The sequence below is a fragment of the Aphelocoma coerulescens genome, chromosome 2, assembly GCF_041296385.1.
Source record: "Aphelocoma coerulescens isolate FSJ_1873_10779 chromosome 2, UR_Acoe_1.0, whole genome shotgun sequence".
Taxonomy (NCBI): Eukaryota; Metazoa; Chordata; class Aves; order Passeriformes; family Corvidae; genus Aphelocoma; species Aphelocoma coerulescens.
The window spans coordinates 100,111,854-100,133,384 of record NC_091015.1 but is presented as its reverse complement, the minus strand read 5'-3'; the positions used below and the strand labels follow the sequence as shown (position 1 = coordinate 100,133,384).

At 38.7% G+C, this 21,531-nt stretch overlaps 1 protein-coding gene across 1 annotated transcript in view; it reads left to right on the top strand.

The window, feature by feature from the left end:
- The window catches only part of EPB41L4B (erythrocyte membrane protein band 4.1 like 4B), a 166,238-nt gene that overhangs the window by 126,476 nt on the left and 18,231 nt on the right, over positions 1-21,531 (top strand). Inside the window, exons 22-24 of the mRNA XM_069004155.1 lie at positions 10,636-10,740; positions 13,577-13,715; positions 14,155-14,232. Of these exons, the coding sequence (XP_068860256.1) occupies positions 10,636-10,740; positions 13,577-13,715; positions 14,155-14,232 (322 nt within the window). The remainder of the gene's footprint in view (positions 1-10,635; positions 10,741-13,576; positions 13,716-14,154; positions 14,233-21,531) is intronic.

The following is a 21,531-nucleotide window of genomic DNA, read 5'->3' as shown; positions in this document are numbered from 1 at the left end:
TCCTCTCCTCTCCTCTCCTCTCCTCTCCTCTCCTCTTCGGCAGAGACAGGCAAAACTATCCCTTGTAAAAAACCCCTCCACATGGAATATATTGTTTTCCTGAAAGTGCCCGTGCAGGCATTTCTGTAAACAACAAATCTTTGATGACTGTTAGTTTGCTGAAATATCTTGCCAGTTGAAACCAGTAGCTGTCACAGCTTTTTAACAATACTCCACTCTTGTCATGCGAGGGATTTATAGCTGGGACAATGACTTTGTGTATTTTTCACACTGATGACTGTACAAAACTCTAAAAAATGCTCTGTTTTTTCCAAACCCAAGATACAGGGAAATTTGTTCTGGCCAGCTAGTAAGCAAACATATGTAGTTTTGAGCAGTAACTGAAGCATGAATTGTTCATACTAATAAGGAACTAGAGTATGACAGAGGAGGTCAGTAGCACTTGTTTGATTAAAAAACTGTGCTCTCTTTGCTACCATTTTGTCTGCTCTTCCATTGCCATTCTGAATATTACACTTCTAATGAATTAACTGCTTGGATATAGCCTGTAATCTCCCTGAGCAATTATTTTAGCATCTGCCACGACAGACTCAATTTGGCTAACAATTGCTATAGCTCTTTGTAGAATTAGCTCTGGTTCAACTAGTAATTACTCATATGTATGTGTGGTATAGCCACTTTTGCTACAAATAAGTCTCCAGTCATTTTCTTGGGCATGGCCTCAGGATACTACTGTGCTTATGCAAAGTTGTCAGTTTAGTTGTCTTTTTTTAAAGGCAGTTTATCCACCTGTTCTCCATGTCTTCTGGCAAACTCCAAACACTTCTTTATGTAAGTAATTTTAAATATTGGAGGGGAAAATCGGAGCTGAAGCTGAATTAACACTATTTTGTCAGCTTTCAGGAGTGGAGACCTTGTTAAATTTGCTCTGTCATTCGGTGCACAGGCTGGAAGTGCAAAGTTGTCTCCTGATCTTCCTGATAATAGCTAACCTGTACACAACAGATTAAGGTGCAGGAGGATGTGGGATCACAGTAGACTACAGTCCTCTCTCAATCCCTGATTTTGGAGAGAAATGCTGCATGTTTCTGTAGGTTTTCCTCCTCTGGATAGGATTTTTTTTTTCTCCCAGACTGTTTCAAGTGCTGGTTCCAACATTAAATGAGGAAAAAGCTGGTGGTGACTCAGGAACCCAGTACGTACTGCAGTGCTCTAGCTTACATCCTCTTTAATCCTCAATTAAGACTGATAGAGTGCACTAAGAATTGGGACATAGTTGTACGTTCCCCTTGCTGACCCTGCTGCTTTGCTGATAACCCATAACAGAGCAGCAGATCTGGACAGGGGCTACAGGGAAGCTGGACCCATCCAGGCTGCACGTGACAGCTCTCAGCTGAACAAAGTGAAGTGAGAGCAGCTAACAGGAGGGAAATTTCTCTAGCAGGTTAAATAGGAGAGCCACAAGTTACCTTGATAAAACACAGGAATCCTACGAAGAAGAGTTGGACGTTTCTTTATTACAGCTCTGTTGTAACAGATTTGAAATCACACACATATTCTTCAACACCAAAGTAATATGTACTATATAACTATGCACTAGTAACTATATAGCTGGGCTGTATGAATTTTGGACAAAGCTGAACAGAACATTGTGTTTTGGAAGAAGAAATACCTGGAAAAATAAGTGCTACTTATGTATTCACTTTTTTTTTTTTTTTTCCTTTTTATACTGTCTGTGTTGAATGAAGAAGAGATACGGTTAGTTTGCAGTTACCACTTCACATGGTGAGGCATGCTCTGTTAAGGCATGTAGTAAAAATGTGTTTGTGTCAACACTGGTTCAGTTTGGAGTTCGTAATGGCAGTCATTTTGCAAGGATTTTTAGTGGTACTTCTTTTGGGATGTAGAGCCCAAGTGTGCAAGGGAAAGGGTGATCATGGTGATCATGTCAGTCCTTTTAAAGAAAAACAAGACAAATTCATCTTACAATAGAGCTAGAAAAGCCTTTCTAACAGATCAGTTCTTTCTTTAGTGTTGTGAAAGAAGAACCTGTCATGGTGGCAAATGATCCAGAAGGGATGATGAGGAAGCAGCAGAGATGTTTTCCTATCTGTTAGAGAATTCCTTACACCCAGGTATCTGTCACTGTGTCCAGATGGAAGTGTTGAGGGAGAATTTGCTGATTAGATATCTAATTTAATTCAGGTTTGAGATTACTGAATGTTCTTAAGTATAGATTTTGTAAGGCTGTCATCCCCTGCCTCCACCAACCAGGATTTTTTGTATTTGATTCTTTTCGCCCTGAGAGATCAGGGTTCCAGCTGTCTGCCAGAAACATTTGTATAATGAAGGAAGTATAGTGTTGTGCAAAACAGAAAAATGAAAAATGTTGTCAGCAGCTTTCCTATCACTTCTGGTCACACTTTCCTCTTGATTGGGGGCCTATCCCACCTACTGGTTTGGACACGGAGGTTTCTCTCCTGCAGCATAACAAGGGAATGTGAATCACAAAGTCACCTTTTCACCTTTTTATAAACCTCCCCCATTTCTCAGTAAAAGGATGGATACTAGAAAGATAAACTCTTGAACTTTCTTTCCAGAAATTTATTGCATAATTGACAGAGTGCCTAATTTATTAAATACAATGAATATATGGCTAACCACAGAACACCATCCAGAGAATTTGTTTTCTTATTCAAAGCTTTGCCAGACAGAAGCACCATCTGTACAATTTCCCTAGCACTTATACATGTGAAAGCTATGCTCCTGAAAACTCTTTGAAGTATGTTTTCTTTCTGGCTATGACCATGTGGATAAGCCTATAGCATGGATACCTGTATGCATGTGCTTGCAGGTTCACACATACAGATTTGGACTATGTTTAAGAGAAAGGTCTGCACTTTTCTTATTTTGTCTGTTTCTTCAAACATGTCTGAATGTAAGTCCAGGTATAACTCTTAAGGAATTCCAGCATCAAGAATTACACCAAAATAGTCTGGATGTTAGGAATTGCTACTGCTTTGGACAAGGCAAAATACTGGCTGTCCTTGGGCATAACCTGTTTGCCAAACTAAACTTTAATCTTGGGATAAGTCCAACAGTAGAAATGTTGGTAAAAATGCCCAAACTTAAACAAGTTGGGTAAGCAACTGAAGTAAAATTTGTAAGACAGGAATTATCTAGCAACAGGATTTGCTGCTAATATACACTTTTCTCCATGTTCATGTGCTGCTCGGGAAAGTTTAGATATGATATGTTTGGTACATGTAAACACTAATACCTTCTTCATCTGCTACACATTAGTCTTCATTTTATGAGGGCTCAAAGCAGGACTGTCACCAACACTAGATCAAGTCAGCCATTTGTCTAGCTGAATTTTGAACACCTCCCAATGGAGGATGGAGATTACACAGCCTCTTATTCAAAATAGTGATCAAAAGTGTAAACACAAGTTCAGTTGTCAGTTAAGAGCCCTCTTCAGCTGAAGCCTTCAAGTTGGCTGGTCAGTTATTACTGTTCTTGTTGCTGTTGCCACTTGCTGTCATGCACCATGTGGTACATTTATGCACTGCAATATTTATTTCCCTTAAAATATGCTTTTAGATTACTGCCAGATTTGCCAGGCTTTATATCCCACATGGTTCAGGATTTGTCTGTGGATTTCTTTCTGTTTAGACCAACTGCTGCATCACCCTTTGTTGATCCTTGTTATCCAAATTATCCCATCTTTCATAGGATTGCAAATAGCAATATTCTTCTTATGTGGGAGTAGGTATAAGCACCAGCTGGTGCTTTGTGCATTCATTTATTCTAATTTTCTTTGTAAATCTTCCCGTCCAAAACCAAATTACGCCATTACATTGAGACTAATTACATTAGGAGCTGCTCAACACGTAACATAAAATTAAATGTTATTTCCTAGAGCTTGATGATGCTGCACACCAGAAAAGAAGGGTGGAAAACATTAAATTATATCAAGTTTTACGGGGTGCAGATGAATCAGGAGAAGTAATCTCAGGCGCTCTTCTGAATGCCCAATGCAGAGTAAGCTTTGCTTGTACAGATTGTCAGAATGTGTTTAACCTGCTGTGGCTTGTGCCTCTGAGGTACACTGGGCTTTGAGTCTGGCTGCCTTTCTATATATGTGAAAATGTCTGACACCCTTTCTGACCTAAGTGATACTTCTAAAATATAACTTGCATGTATCATCAAAGAAGGAGTGTGTCTCAAAGTAATGTCTGCAGTCTTGTGCTTTTCCCTCTCTGTTCCCACCTGCACAAATTATATTAACACTTAAATTGTCATATTTTGCTACCTGAGCTAACATCCTGCTGACATACCTGCTGCAGTCTGAACCTGAACCATTTTTTTCAGAAAACTCTGTGTCTCTGCAGGTGGTCTCGAAATATAAGCAGGGTACAAAGTGTATCAATGTTTGCCTAATCTGTACACAATTAGGATCTTGAACTAGCACCTCAGTATCTGTTTTCATACATATGCTTTCCAGTGAATGTCAGGGTAGCTTTCGTGCTACCTGGTATGTCACCTGGATGATTACGGGCAGCTTGTTTCCTCAAGTCAAAGACTTCAGTTCCCTAGAAAACTAGATACAGACAAAAGAACTTTCAGGCAGTTCAGAATAGAAGCTGATCAAGAATTATGTGCTTAGTCTTATCTGACTAGAGCTTCAGTGAATTCAAGCAGGCTGTGTTTCCTTAAACTCAGAATGGAGTTAACTCTGTGAGGCAGAGTCTGAAACATTGCATTTAATTTTCTCCTTCTAAATGTGTTATGAAATATTCTAGGTAAACTAAAATCATTATCTGTGTTGGCTTCTTCTTAACAAATTTGAATTGCTTTTTAAAAGCTCCTTTTTCGTCTTTTTTAATTCAATCTTTACATTAAAAAAAATAATAACAAAGAATCGTTCTCCAACTGAAAAATTTCAACCAATGTTTCCAAAGATAAACCAAATATCTAAATACACATCACCCTGGCCTCACTCCATGGACAGGTTAATGGATCTACTGCTCTAGCTTTTTGCAGGTACCTCACCCAGTAATTTCTGCATCAAAGTCATAGCTTCAAGCTGAACTCTTGAATAGCCTTTGCATGCCAGTCTGCATTAAAGATTGCAGATAGGACACCTAGGTATGTTCTTTGACTTCATTCTGAGTATTAAAGACCTTTTTGACCCGTTGCCTGAAGCCAAGTGCTGATTAATTGTTTGTAATTGTATTCTTACCTTGGAACTACTGAGCAAGGAGCAGTACTCTGACCTTTCAGGTGAGATTCAGCTGAGGTGCATTTCTTTGGCTCTGTGCTGTGTCCCCTAAACTGTGCCTAGGTTCCTTGGAAACCACAGAATTTACCATGGCTGTTCTGGTTGATGTGAGAAGGGGTAGGATTTGTAGCTCAGTTTGACCTTAGATACCAGGTGTTGACTTCCTACATTAGCCTGAGCTGTGGGAGAAGAACAATTTCTGTATCATCAATATCTATCTGTTGGACCACAGGAGCACTGTATTTTTGTCTAGACTGCACATACATTTTCATTATAAGGGCAAGGGAAGGGGGGGATATTTTTTCCTTTACGAGGAACAGAACTCAAGTGGTGAGTAAGGAAAGCACACAATCTGTAGCAAGGAACTTTGTTATACATCTTCAGTCTATAGGGAGGGAGGTAAGGGAGGTAAAAAGAAGAAAAAAATCTTTATTCAGAAAATATGACACTGGCAGTAGCTTTAAAAAGTCCAAGTAGTGTTTTGAAGAGTTAACCTGTCTTCTGAGAAAAGCTGCCTTAGCAAAGTGAAAAAGAACATATTGTTTCTTAACTTCAGATGACCTTTGGAAAAAAAAAAGTGTGAAATCCTTAGAGCACAGAGTTAGGAAAGATCTGAGTGTTTGTGTGTGTTTGCTTTGCTTGTTAGGCTATGTCTTCAGTATACTAGAGAATGCATCTATCAAATATTTTTCCTTTTCTTTCCTTTCTTCCTTGCTTATCCTTCCCAAGTTTTCGCTATCATATTCCCACTCAAAGGGAGTTCTGAAGCCAAAATCAGCCTCTGGGGCTTTTTTTTTCCTTTTACGTGAGTCAGCATGTGAAAGCAGGTCAATGTTCATGCAGATGGCTGTATCCTTGTAAATCATGGGGCTTTTAGCCTCTATCTCTTGGCATCAGTCTGGGAGGACACAGGGAGAGAGATTGCTCCAAATGACAAAATAGGCACAAACAGAAGCAAAGAGGATAAAGCCTGTTAAAGAAAAATGCAGGAATTGTGTTCACCCAGCAGACTTTGGTGGTTTTAAATCCTGAACTGGATCCTCCAGGGTAAGAGAATTTATTTAATGTCATTCAGTTTATTAGGTGGACAATCATTTACTCCCACATGCCCACTTGCCACATTTCAAACAATTGTGGAGGTCTACCCAGAGCCGCCTAAGCAGGGGATGAGGAAGACATGTCTGTCTGTGGAAGCCGCTGTACACAAAGGGGTGGTGCAGGAGCAGTGCAGCCTCAGCCCTGCAAACTGAGCCAGGGTGGGGTGGGACACCCTGAGTCCCTCAGCATGAGTACATGCATTCTGTCCCCAAGGAAGAGTCAAGCTAAACCAGTGCACATCTGTGGTCACTTGAAGTGATCAACAGCGTAATTTTGTTTTTTCTGAACAGCTTTGGTTTCAGTCGCCTTCTTGGCTGCTGCTCTGAGAACAAAACAGATTCCTTGGGTTTGGGGGGGATCTCTCTCTAGGTCATGTTTGTGTTGCTGTGCAGGCTTGTGAAACAGGCTGAAGCTAGTTCAGGAGAGTGTGCTGGCTGTGGCTCAGGAGTGTGCCAGGGCTGTCAGTGCACAGGCAGTTTCTGATGACCTGCCACTGCCTGCTGACATTCGTGGTTGTTATTGTCATTCTCACCAGGAAGCGACAGATTTTTATGTAAGGTGCCAGGTCATTAAGTAACTCTGTCTTGGTTCACTACCTTCATTTGTATGCAGTAGTGGTTGGGTACTGTTACAGGAAAAAGGTATCTTATGAATTAATGACATTGAAAAAGAGCCTTCTAAAGGAACTGTAATATGCTGTATGTTTTCTTTTTCGCTTTAATTCTGAGTCCCACTGATCCTTTAACACTTTGGGGTTTTCTCAAGGTATACAATTTGTACATGACTTCAGCAGTTTATATAGCTGTGTAATTTATATAGGACTACAAACTTGAAATGGTGATATCTGCACATAATCATTCTATTTAAATAATTGAAATAATTACAGGGCTTCTCTTCAAAAATCATATCTTTCCATATAAGAATTCTGGCTGTAGAAATTGAAGGATAATAACAGAAGTTATTCTGCTTCATTTTCTGGAATATCAATGAGATTTTTTTTTAAGAGTTCCTGTGATATTAAAAGCCTGCCATTTTTAAAACACAGATCAGGCTCTGTGGTTGATCAAGCTGAGCACTTCTTGTATCTAGTCGCTGACAAGAGAGTAGCAACAGTTTTGAGCAAGTTCAGACTGAGGAAGAGTGTTTGGAGATGAAAGAGGAGCTGTTGTGGAATTTTCAGTCTGGTGTGGAAAGAGGTAACCTAGCAAGGTTTTAATGAGGGCAAAAATCCAGCTCTGCAGTTGGTAGAACAAGTCTAACATTTCATTTCGTGCTAATGGTCTCTTTGGGTAGAGGCATTACCACAGATCCTTTTCATTCAGAGGTAACTTAAATTTACATCCTATCTAACCCGCAGCTTCTCAAAATGTGCAATAAATGGTGCTTGTGTCTCCCCCAGAGGCCTGATAAATATCAGAGGAAAGGTAGTCGCTGCCTCCAGCCTCTAACAAAAATTATGGCAAAATTTTATCATAATGGGAAAGAAGATTTTGTTTTTAAAATGGTATTTATTTTGCAACATAAGTGAGTGGAATACTTTCCTGGTGTGATACAAAACAGAAGTAAAGTTCATCTGAGCAATTACAATGACCAAAAAGGAGTAGGTGTGTCTAATGTTTAATTGACTTTTTTTTCCCACTTGAAAATCTGCAGCATTCAAAGGAAAATAATGTTTTTCACCTTTTTATTGGTTTAGAGAGTAGGTGCTGTTTGTATCTGAAATATTTTATTTACAGTTGAGTGAAATTTTTCATGCTAAACATTTTTTCAGGACTAAGTCAGACTTAGAATTTTAAAATTTTTCATATGTATAAGTGAGTTTCATAATTTGCTTTGAAGTCATTGTAAACTGCTTTAGTTACAAAATTGCACTACATTTTTTCAAACAAAAATTTGATCTTGGCAATTGAAATAACTGCTTCAAAAGCCACAAATCCTCCCCTTTTTTTTCTTTAAATTACAAACCATGATATTCCAAAAGTGATATATAGGCTTTGTGAAATGAAGCATAGTAAAAGAGCTGAAATTATAAGATCTTCCTTTGTGTGAAAGTATCTGACTTACTTTCATCACAGATTATAATGTTGTCTTAAGAAATTTGAAGTACCCATGAACTGGAAATAGATTTGTTACCAGCTTTCCTGTTCTACACTCTGCTGTTTCTTGAAGCCCTTCACAGCATTAGTGCATCTCTTGCTATCACTTTGAAGAAATATTATTCAACTCAAGCTGTTTATACCACTATTTTTGTTTCTGCTCTCAATGTGTTAATGAAAAGGTTTAAAATTTGTAAGGTACCCTCTTGCAAAATTATTGGAAAGTTGTGAGGACCACTCATACAGAGCAAGAATGTCAGCTAATATACTTGGACTGAAAATAATGACATAGTAATTACATTCATTCACACCCCTTCAGAATCTGACTATCAGTTGTTTAATGTGTCTTAACATATTTATCCTGCTTATGTCAGACTTCAGTTGGAAATCAGTTAGGGTAAATTGAACTAGTAATTTTTTTCAGTAGTCAAAAACTACCTTTGCTTCAGCAAAAGAAGAGCTACAGTTGTCTTCCAATCTGAAGTCTCACTTGATGAAAATGACCTCGGGATCTTCCATAATGATGTTGATTCACAGATGTCCAGGTCAGATTGACTGAATTCAAGACTAAACCAGATGATTTGGGCTTTTGCTTTTTCTTTGCTTATCTTCCCCTTATTTGCCAGCCTAATAGCCTAAGAAACTCAGCAAAAGGTCTTCATATCTGGCTGGATTGTTCTGCATTAATGTCATTGAGAAATCTGTGATATAAATGACTGACCTTGAAGTCTGAACTGGGGAAAAGGAAAGATATGAATCTTACTGCTATCTTTACTAACTTCTTGAAATCTTTGCTAACTTATTAAAATTAATGGGGACAAACAGCAGGAAAATAATTGACAAAAGTTGTTTTATGAGAAGTGGTATTAGTAGTTGGGTTTATGATTTATTTATGCCCTTTGTACTTTAATACTTTCCATTGTTCCATCTTATGCTCTGTGACCTCTCCAAAGACTAAAAACATTTCGGAAAACTAAATATATAACCTGAAGGCTGTGCCATCTCAGTAGGTTCTGTTGTAGCTGGACAGCAGGTTCAAAGTTATCAAAGAGAGTTAATGAAGCCTAAAACACACGGGGGCATCAGAGGGATCTGCAATTGTGAAGATTAAACATGCGTGTCTTATTAAGGCTTTAGAAAGCTAGTACGATGCAAGTAGACTTGAAAAACTTTTGCCATTTGTGGCATGTATCTCAGTGCATGAGCAATCCCACCAGCAAGGAGTAGGGATGCTCAAACTGCTAGTTTAGAATCTGACTTCAGATTAGATGGCAGAATACCACTTCACAAATTGTTAATCAAGACTTTCCAATTACTCTTTTAATGTTTGGCATATTTATTATGTTTATAGTACACTATAGTGTATTTAATCATAACCTGTTGCTTCAAATAAAAGCAGTATTTAAGATGTTTCATGTGTCTTCATGCCCCTTGAGCTCTTGGTTGAAATGGTTTCCTCCCAAGGTCACAAGGATCCTGTATTTAGTATTTACAATTCCGGTATTGAGGCCTGAGTTAATTCTACTGATAAATGGCTAAGGAGAAGATTCTTTCATTTGGACCTCCTCACTGCCATATCTGTCCTCTGCTGGAGCTCTGCATTTCACATTAATGAGCATCTGAAACATGTCTGTATTTTGCTTTTTTCTAGCAAGTAGGAAAAGATTTGATCATTTTTCTTGGATCAAATCCATTAGTTCATTTCCCTTGAGCTGCTCTTTCAAATGTGGAAGGATAATGTTTAATTTCAGGTAAAAACTATTTTAAGCAGAACAGGTTTCACAATTCATGAAATAGTTTTGGTTAAACATATGTTTTGTAAAAATATTTCTGACGTGACTGAAATGCTGGTCTGTTATTAAAATGTGGTATTTTGGAAGCAGTGACATTTCCACATGGTCTTTCACACAGGCTCTGTGTTTGTAACCAGTGGCTGCTTCTATAAATGGTATGCCCAGCACAGGAGGGTGAGTTCACACATCCTTTTCTGTACACACACACTGGCCTGTGAACTATAAATGGAACAAAAAGATGAACTTCAATGGGCACTTGCCACTTTGCAAGATAAATAAGTGTTGATGAGTTAGAACTTTGTTGATATGCCTGAAGTAGTTTAAATAGAGCCTGTATGACATATGTTTTTCTTGATATTTTTAGAAGTCCAGCTCCAGTGAGACCTGAAACTACACCAACAACTGTCCCTACAGAAAAGCAGGAGGTTAAAGCTCCTCGTGTGAGGAAGTTAACGAGGCAGTACAGCTTGTGAGTAACATACAGCACTATCTTTGTGGTTTTGCCTACTACAGCTGAAAATGAAAGGGGATGCTAATTATTGCTCTAGCTATGCCTTCTGAAAGGCATGAGTGCAATTACATGATAATGATCTTATACTGATACCATTCCTTTCATCACTGAGAATCTTCAAGCTTTTAATACAAAATGAATTTGCCTTTCCTGCATAGTTGCTAACCCTTTGAATTGCAGGCCACCAATTGCAGGCCATCCACCTTTTCCCGAGCTTACGGGTTAGGAATTAAAAACCTCTTTACCATGTGAAATGTCAAAGACCTGGTGTGAGCTGGAGCAAGCTGCCTCTGTCGGCTTCATTACAATCCCATTTGCAAAATGAGGAAAACAGTCTTTAGTTGTTGGGGCATCAAGCTGTGCAGTGAGCCATTCCCTCTCAGAAAGCACACCCACCCTCTCTGTGATTTGTCACATGAAGAAATTGCTGAGCTGGCTACAGCTACAGCCAGCAAAGCTAATTCTCTTAGTCCTGGCAAAAGTGATCTGTGCCTACAGGGCTTTGGCATCCCATTTACACATAATTCATTCCACTTGAAAGTCTCTAGAGATCTGAGGTACTGAGCAGAAGTGAAAGTCCGTGTTGATTTGTCCTCCCTTGAAAAGACAGACAAGGCCACCAGAAACTTGGGGGAAAAGGGATAATGCCAGCATAAACTTACTAGTAGAAGAATACCAAATCCATAATGAAGAAAAATACGTATGCTTTCTGTGTGGAATGGCAACTTTTAGCCCCTCCAGGAGTTCAACATTCTAACGTCAGTAAATATATATCAACTTTCTTTTCTGTCTCTTCAAAAGGATTCTAATAAATATCAATACGTAGTTATTTTCTATTTCACTGTTAAGAATATTGTCTTTTTAACAATCTGCATTACCAAAACTGAAAAGTTATTCACGAGAAGAAATAGAAGAATGAGTCAAATTGAAGCTGGGAGGAAAATGAGCTATTAGCCAAATTGGTATTTGTCCAAGAGGCCAAGACTGGCATGTGGAAACACACGATCACTTTTTGATTGATGAAGTTTTGATGGACAGTTTTGAACATGTCTTGCTCCCATGTGGATTTTCAGTTGTCCAGTATTAGGTGTGAGGAACAGCAGACAAACGCATCTAACCATAGGTGTCACCTCTGCTGGGGCCATGTGTAGGGCCAAAGACTACCTAGTTAAAAATTCAGGCTGCAATTTTTTTGTTGTTTTGTAAACCCAAATTCTATTCAATTTAAATTATCTTGTATCTGGAATGCAAATATGGGAAATGTGAAGAAATAGTGAAGGATTATTGTGGAAGTAAAACAGTGAAGGCCAATTCTCAGTCTTACAGCTAGTGTGCTGATCGCTTGATGGCTGATAAAGCGACCCTAACCCTTATTTTTCCACTTCCTTGTATACACCAGAGCAGCTTTACCCAGCAAGGATGGGGAGCGTGCCAGTGTATTCCTGCTGAGAGTGGGGATCAAGGACTGGGAAATTGTCAGCTACATGTTTCTGAAAGAGAGATTAACTAGGTCAACAGCCCAGATCTGGGCTGGTTAATAAAATGTCTATTCAACAGGTCCAAAAGATTTCACATTTTCTTTCCAGCATAAAACCTGTGTACTGTGCATGCTGTGGTGCTGGATTCTATCCTTACCCAGAAGAAATAAAAAATGAAGTTTGAAAAAGAAAATATTAATCACCAAAACTTTATATCATAATTAAAAAACATTACTAGGCAACCTACCATAAGGTTGTGTAACCTGTATGTCATGTAGTTTTGAAGATTTTTGTGTTGCCCAGGCATGCTGCCTTCAAGTGGCACTAAATCAAGTACAGTTCTGTTCTGGAAGTATCTGTCAAGCTGGCATGGCAGGCTTCTGTGCACTGTGAGTACCTAATTGGTAGTAAAAATTGGTGCTGTTTTATGAGCAGAAGTAATTTTTCTCATTATTTTTCACTGTGCATTAAACTGTCAATCTGTAGTCTTTCCTTTTCACATATCATTCCCAGTAATAAGGCTTCCGTAGGCCAAATTACGGCTCTGTTTACCTCCATCCAATTGCAGTTAACAACTGGAAACATCCTGACTCAGGGCTGACTGATCCCAGTGATATGTAGTCAATGGGGTTCTGCAAAAGTAAAGGAAGGTATAACATTCTTTACTGGCTTTCATTTAGTGGTGAGTGCAGGTGAGATGGAAAGGGTTCAGCTTGACCGCCTAAAGCCCAGGGGATCATATAAAATGTTTTCTCTGTAAATGGAATAAATGGGACAGGAAAAAGATACCCTCACAAGAATGTTTCTAAAGACATCGTTTTTGGAGTCAATCAAATTCCTTGAAAACAGTTTGAAAATAGCAGCACAGACTAGCTCCATAATGGGCATCAAATCTGCTGTTGTCTGAAGCCATTAAAGCAGTCAGATCCATGGATGGATGTGACCATATCTGTTCTTATCAATGCTGCCAGCCTCCATAGAAAAGAATAAACATTAAAGTGGAGTAATATCTAGTCAGTTCATTTATGCATATATACATAATCCATAGAAACGCTACTTGCAACTAATAACCATAAGATTGCCATTTGCATCTGAGAGGCACCTAGGCAATCCATTTTTAAGGAATTTTTAAAGCTTAAAAAAAATCTAATTTACTTGAAAAGGTAGCTGCATTACAGAAGGATGAGTAAATGGAGCTTCACTTCAAAGCTCTACAGCAGACATACAGGTTACCAGTGCCTCCTCTGACACAAGTGCAGTCAAAAGTCCAGTGGCATTTTCTAATGAGAAAATCTGTCTCTTTTTATCAACAACAGTGATGAAGATGACCTTCCTCCAGCACTGGCAGCAGCAGCAGCAGCATCAACACCAGTGTCTTCAGCATCTCCCGGGTCGCAGAAAACATGTACGCCACAAACATCGGAAGGACAAACACAGGTTTCGCCTGGTGGCAAGGTAACACACAAAGAGAGGAACTTATGTCACTTGGGAGATGATTCAGGAAGGGTAGGAGGGAGCTGTGAGTAACAGGTTTCCCTAGATGGAGTAATTCTACATTTAAGAGTAGTTTTTAATGCAGAGTTGTAGTGATATGTTGAATTTTTTATGTAAGGAAGTATTTAGAGCCTGCTCCAAGACCCAACTAAAATCTGTAAGTTTTTCATCAGCATTAGGGGGAAGTGGATCAGGATTAATCATCTTGATTTTAAAGGTGCATAATTTTGTTGTCTATCTTTCCTGAGTAGCCATACCTAAAAAAACATGGTGTGAAATTTTAAATCCATTTGGCAATCTGTGCTTTCAGGAGTTAAAAAACACCAACAAAAATAACCAACAAAATTACAGAAATTAACTGGCCCTTTTTTCCAATGCTGGGTTTCTTTTTTGCCTTTAGAGTTCCACAGATGCTGGAAGCACATTTGCTTTGGAGCCAGGTGACCTCCTGATGGATTTCACAGAGGCCACACCAATGGTAAATAGTTTAAGTTTGTAACCAGGAAAATGTAAAAGTTTTCAATAATTTGTCTGCAGCTAAAACATAAGGGATACTATGCAGTGTGTTAGATAGTGCACAGAAATAAAGTAAGTTTCCTTGATATTCAGTGATCCTGAGCCTCCGTCAAACTCAGCTCAGAATCTCTGAAAATCAGTGCACATCAACAAGTGTTATGGCTGATCTTCTGAATGTGTTTATTGTTGGATAAATTCTTATTTCTCCCTCCTATCTTTACACATTGCTGCACTGGTTTCACAAGTTTCTTTGTCCCTTTAACACAGATTCCTAATGTGATCATAGGTTTGCTTTCAGGGGTTGTCTGAAAAGTCATTTCTTTTCCCCATAATTTTGTTCAGACCTGACCTAATAGCCAATCCAAAGATGTGTATCTGCACTTCCATGTTTCTTTAGCAAGGTGCTCTTCCTCACTTTAGACAGAATTGTCTATAATGTGTTGATTATTAACTTCTTTTTTTGGACGTAGATGATTTCTACTTTTGCTTAAAAGCCAGGGAGAGATGCCGGTCCCACTGAAGTCAAAAAGCCTCTCGACTTCAGTGATCTCAATGTTTCCATCTCAGATTCTCAGCAGATTTCTTGCATAATTATAATACGATCCTTAACTTCCTCCAAGTCATCCTGCATTGCAAATAACTCTAATGCCAGATAGCTCCTCTGCTGTCCAAAGGCATTTTTGCTGTTTTCTAGAAACCACAGATAAAACATATAAAAACTTGACAAGGACAGCCCTACACTTTGGGCATAAATGTTTTTGTAGTAAGGTAATTCTGTCCTGGGCCTTGCTTTCACTACATGGTTAGGTCCTAGTTTACAGTATGGGAAAGGTGCTGTGGGGTTGTGCCTTTTGCTTCAGAGACAGTGTTGTAGTTGTTGTAAGTAACTGCCTGTGTCCTGTTACCACTGGATGAGAGCTGTGGGGCTTGACAAGACACAGGCAGACTGAAACCAAAACTACCGGAAAGGAGGCTGTAGCGAGGTAGGTGTCGGTCTCTTCCCAAGTCAGAAGTGACAAGGACAAGAAGAAACGATCTCAAATTACTCCTTAAATTGCACATTAGTAATGATTTGTTCACTGAAAGGGTTGTAAAGCATTGGCACAGGTTGCCCGGGGAAGTGGTTGAGTCGACAGCCCTGGAGGTATTTAAAAGGCTTGTGGATGTTGCACTGAGGGACATGGTTTAAGGGGGGACTTGGCAGTGCTGGGTTAGGGTTGGACTTGGTGATCTGAAGGGCTTTTTCCAACATAAGTGATTCCATGATTCTGTCTAGGTTAGATTATCCTCTATATTAGTAATATATTTTTGGCTAAATTGTAGTTATCTGTTGGAGTTTACAAATAGATTTCTTATTCTAAAAGACATACCATATCTTACTGTGTTAATCAGAATTTTAAAAAATGAGTCATGGAGACTTCAGCAACTGACTGCTCTAGATAACACAGGTTTGGTTTGGTTTTTCTTTTTTCCATTTAACAGAAGTTACAGCATTACACACTTTTTCCTTTTCCAGCTGAGGATACAGGATTTTTGCCCTAAGTATTTTACCAAATCATGCTTTCCCCTTCCCCTACCCCACCACCCACTGACATAATTTATCACACTGTATGTTCATAAACTAACCTTCCACTGACTTTCTTGGTTTTAATATTTTGGAGAGCAGGAACTGCCCAGCATCAATCAACCCATTTTGTTTTGTTTAACATCTATAAAGGTCAGCTTGTTCTCTACAGAGCAGGTATTGTTTACAGACCTTTCTCTGCAGTTTCACTGACTACAGGCTGCTCTCAGTTGAGGTTTGAATGAAAAGTTTACTCTTCAGGGAGAGAGGCTCCAAGCAAAGGCAAGCTAAGGACAAATGAGTAGCTTTGAGACAGTCTGATTATTTAATAGTTCTGTTGTGATAGAACGTGCTGTCTGTTATTTGAGGGTCAAAGTCATGTGCAGCTTAGCATTGCGTTACTGTCAAGTCTGTGGTCATGTGCTGGTTTTGCATGCTGTGACCTGGCCCTTGGGAATTTGTTTGTTAATTGCACCCATTTGTTTCACATTCAGTGACAGGTACAGTATCTGAAGTCGTCATTCATGTTGTCTTATTTGGGATATTTGCCTGAGGTGATAGAGATGGAAATTCAGGTTCCTGTGTAGTCAAGGGTTTTTTGAAGAGGCTTATTCTCTTGTCTTTGATGTTTGGACTAGAAAGACTTAGGGACCTAAATTGGTCATCCAAAATTAGGTTTTGTAATTTATTTTGGTCATGATATATGCTGCTAAACTTCCCCAGTTCACTGGTGAGCTGTTAATTTGAGGCAGCTTTAGATATCCTCCCTTCTTTTCTGTAACATGACTGGTAGAGAGTGATTAATAGTCACTGACTGAGCTGCATGATCTTCGTTGTTCAGTGTCTAACCATTGATGCTTCCGGATGACCTTGGGTTTTATCCGTGTTTTGCTGCTGTTGCCAGCAAAACAGTGGAAGATACCAAATACAGTGGAATACATGCTGAGAATTATGCTTAGAAGTGGAGCTCAGAAAACCAAATTAACTTATAAAAATGTAAGGATTACTGAATGGAGTGGATTAATAGAAATCATGAATGCTGCCATGCAGGGATGAGAGCAATCAAATTTGTCTACTCGGTCAGCCTGGAGGAGATATTGTGATATATACAAGAACCAGCTGAGCTCTAATGGTCACTTAGTCATCAATACTTAGACTGCCAGTAACAGCAGGGCAATTATGAGGCAGACTGATTTCAGGAAATCATTTTGCAAGAGAAATAATGTACATTTACTAATGCAGATTGCCTAGAGGGAAAGGTATCCTTTTGTGCTCTGCAGATCTCAAACCCTGCGGTTTATGCACACTTCTAGTCATTTTTCAATTAGATCCTACAATTAATTGACTACAACATATTGCTTGTTGTCCTTAAAATCATTATAACATGAGCAGAAGAAAATCTTTATCTTTTTTTGCACTCTATTGTGACTTTTAGCACCGTATGCTTATAGCTTGTATGTAAACAAGATTCAATCCCTCCTGCTTTTGTGTTTCAGAAAAAGCAAATGGTTTTACAAAAATGCAGCATCATATATGAAGAATTATATTATCACATTAGGAGCATCCTCAATGAAAAATATTAGAATAAGTTTTGCCAGTGTAGTAGGCTCTTTCTGCCACCAGCCTCTCTCTCCTCCTGCACTCCCTCCTCGTGTTTCTAGCCTTTATGGAACTGGAAATCAAAGCCTGAGCTTTCAGCTGTTCTGTTGCAGCTTATAATCAGTGTCATTTCTGACATATGTATGGATGCAGAGCTTTCTTGCTTAGTTACAGAAAGCTCAGTCTTAAGACCCTGAATGAATGTAACAGCTGCTACACTGCTCTGACAATACCTCCTCAAACAAGACAGAAAGCCAGTGTGTACAAACTTCAGTTTGACCTAATGGAGTAGGACAAAGAAATAAGAAAGAAGATGTTTACATACAATATGGAGCTATTCCTAAACTTAGACTAAGGTTTATAATGCAAGGTGGATGGGCTAGGACTAAGTCATGATCACATCTACAGAGGTATCAGGGAGCAGTAATTTACAGCTGGCTATGTGCTTTTAAACTATAGGTTATCTCATGCTGTATCAAGTGAATGATTTTCTAGAGCTTCACCTGCCATCTATTGGCCGAAAACAGAAAGTAGAAAATTACTTGCTTATTTAAAGCTTGAGATACAACATTTAAAAGGCGTAAATTACCAGTGTGATAGTTTAAAAATGAAAAAATAAATGCTTCCAGTGTAATGCAAAATAGTTTTATTTAGGATGAGTTGGAAACAAGTATTTCTATTTTAGTGATAGCATTACTATGCAATCCTGTTCATTCAAAGTGATCTCATTGCATCTGAAAGAGTACAGAACCTGATGCACTAGCATCTACTATTTTGGAAATAAAGTGAAGGCAACCAGGTCTAAAGTGACTCAGCTCAGGGAGAAACTGGGAGAAGTTTTTATGTCTTGATGGAGGTGATAAAACATCCTTGCAAACTCTCAGTAGATAGTGAGCAAGAGGTAGTGAGGAGGGCAAAATAAGTAAAGTATCTTTTGATTCCACTCCCCTTTAATGTTTGTTATATTAATAAAGAAGAGTTATTTTGATTTTTAGTTGCTAAATTTTTATGGCAATTTTGCAAGGTTGCAATAAGCCAAATAACAGAGTGGGAAATGAGTTCAGTACTTCTTGCCTTCATTTTAAAGAACTTTTCACTTTCTGTGTAAAGCGATTTTTCCGTGGAAGACAGACAAACATATCAAACTCTAATACCCCCATAGCCAGTCCTTTTAGCATTGAATTCTAAACAAAAGTGACTATAATGTAATTCAAGACTGATATTTGATAAGAACATTAGCATGTATCTACTATCTGACTGGCTGAAAGTATAGATCAAGTATCTCTGCATGCCCCCAAGGTCTTTAAAACAGCTCAGTCAGAGACAAATTTATAAATGCATTACTTATGGTGAACTAAATACTGTAGAAAAAATAGGACTCATGAAGACTGGGTTGTATAGCTCAGAATTAGAAGCTTTCTACTTTTACATCTTCATATCAACAACAACAACAAAAAGATTTCTTAGTATAAGATGAATTGCATGCAATAACTATGCAATGGATTCAAAGGGGAATATTAAAACAAATCTGTTTTCCAAGCCAGCTTCTCAATCAACAGTATTTGTAATGGCCAATTATGAGCAAAAGAATTTGCAAAAAGAAGCAGTTTGTCTGTTACACATAGAAATAAGAAGTAAAAGCAGCAAGCAGTATATCAAATGCATATTTATTTCCAGTTTCGAGTTCATGCCCTTTAACTCCATATTAAACTAAGAAAAAACAAAGAATAGCAATTGCTAAAGCAAACAACTTCAATACAAAAAACTTAGACCAATAGCCAATAAATCTAGTTCCACATGAACTCAAGGAATACTCTAAATCTACTCATACTGCAAAGCACCATTCTTTTCTGCTGCAAGAAAAGGGCATCAGCTGGATGAGAACACATTGCAAAGGGGTGCACTGTAAGGCTCAGTCAAACTGAGGATGAGACATTTGGCTGGGGATTTGCAGGAAGTGCTTGGGGGCCCATGCTGTGTAAGGCTCCTGGGAGGAGACAGCTTGCATCAAGCAAATGCAGGTTACCTGAGCATCATTTAGGTTATATAAAGCACTGTATTTATGTATTTTATATATAAATATAGTTTAATATATTTATTAAACTAGGGATGGGACTTAGAGTATTTTAAAACAATCACAGTCATTGGGCAACCAGATAAATGGGTGAATACATAAAGCATTATAAATAGGACTTGTGACTAATATGTAGCTCTGCAAAGTACAGGGCTTTATTGGTGGATGCCAGTTTCATAAGCAGCCTGTTGAATTACTAACATGCAAGATAACTGAGTGTCAGCCTCAGAGACAGCCCCTTGAATCTTAGTTTAAAATTCACTAAAACTCTTTGACTGCTACTTAGCTATTTAGGGATTTGCTCCCAGTCATCCATTTTAGAAGTAGCCAGTGAAGAAACAAAATGGGAGAATGCTAAAAGATGACCTGTAAGCTTCTACATTTACTTGTTATTTTTCCTCTGTTTTAAGTGATTTAAATTCATTGGCTCAATATATTTTTCCCCATTATCTGTATGCTGAGCAGAACAAGCTGGTGAACTCTGTAGATATATGACAGATGATTCAACACTTCTCTATTTCTTTAACTAATTGAAAGTGAATTCTCCAAAAAATAAAATGATCCACAAAGTGAAATCCATTGCTGACTTTGCACCTGTGGACCCTGTGATAAACTGGATATGATGTGTATATGAGCAAGAAAAGCTTCCAAAAATAGGGGAATGTGTTAAATGGAAAAAATTCAGGCGTGTATCATCTAATTCAGTGCTTTTAAATAATCAATGGTCCACTGGCTAACATTTTATAAAACTTGAGATGAAAGTAAGGTGCAATGTCAGAAGATAGTTTGGATCAAGAGGGCACAAGCTTTTCCCTGGAGAGGTGATGAATTCTGCCACACACAATTATTTTTTGTTGCCTCTTGTGCTTTTTAAGCTGCTGTCCTAACCACCCTCTGGCATTCCAATTGACTGCTTCACGTTCATAGAAGTTATAAAATGTGCAAATGCCTATCAGTAAATCTGGTTTCTGCCAGATCATGCAAGCAGATCTGGTCCTGGAACTTAAGACTTTGGCTGGACTCCATAGCAGGCCTGAGCAGATGGGATCTCATTTGAGAAGATATTTACACCAGTAGAGTGGAGGATCTTCTACCACCTGTGTGCCTGCAGAAAGACAGAATCAGAAAAGTGCTCTGTAGCTAAAGTTTGTGAGATTGTTGCACAGTGGTGGGATGTTTGCTGTGCCTGTATGATGGGTGGGTCAGTGGCCATTTCCAGACTTGCCTATGAAGCTGGAGGACTGAAGTTGTGCTGTCACAGCTGCACATGAAGCTCTTTCTGTAGATGGGTGCTGGATGGTTTAATCTGTCCCAGCTTCCTTAGTGGAGCTGTGGCTGAACACTAACCCTACAAACAAAATTACTTAGCTTTAGGTCAAATCATCCATGAAACCCTGTAGTTTCACAGATGGCTCTCCTGACAACTGTAAGAGTGATAAAGTACATTTGCACGCAGCACAATTTCTGGAAAACTACTCCAAAAGGCAGTACCGTGGCTGAAGGTTGTTGAAATTACTTTAAAGTTTGATCAGTTTATGGGAGGGGGTATAGGATGTGCTTGTAATGGCAACTTGAGGCCAACTGACAGGCAAGGTCCCAGGGTGTCTGCTCCCTGATGATGAAGAGCATCTGCCAAACACCACAGACAGGGCACTGCAAGACTGTCTGTGGGCTTCTCCTTTTATGCAATTAGTGCACTAATCATTTTTAGTCCAGAGCTTTTCTCAATGCCTCTGAAGTGATATAGATTGCCACCACTTCAGCACTGTTTAGGAAGGCCAGAAAACTTGAGGGTCATGAATATTATTGAAGCTTAAAAAAAAAAAGAAAAATAAGAAAAAAACTACCTGAAATCCCTTTCCCCTGCCTCCTCATTAAAAAAAAAAAAAAAAAAAGTGATCATTCCATGGCATTAGCAGCTTTCTCTTTTGCTTGAAATCAACATCAGAGTAAGTGAAAGGAATCAAGTAAATGCAAGCAAACAGATTTTAAACCAGATGACATCTACCTCCTACAGCAAGTGC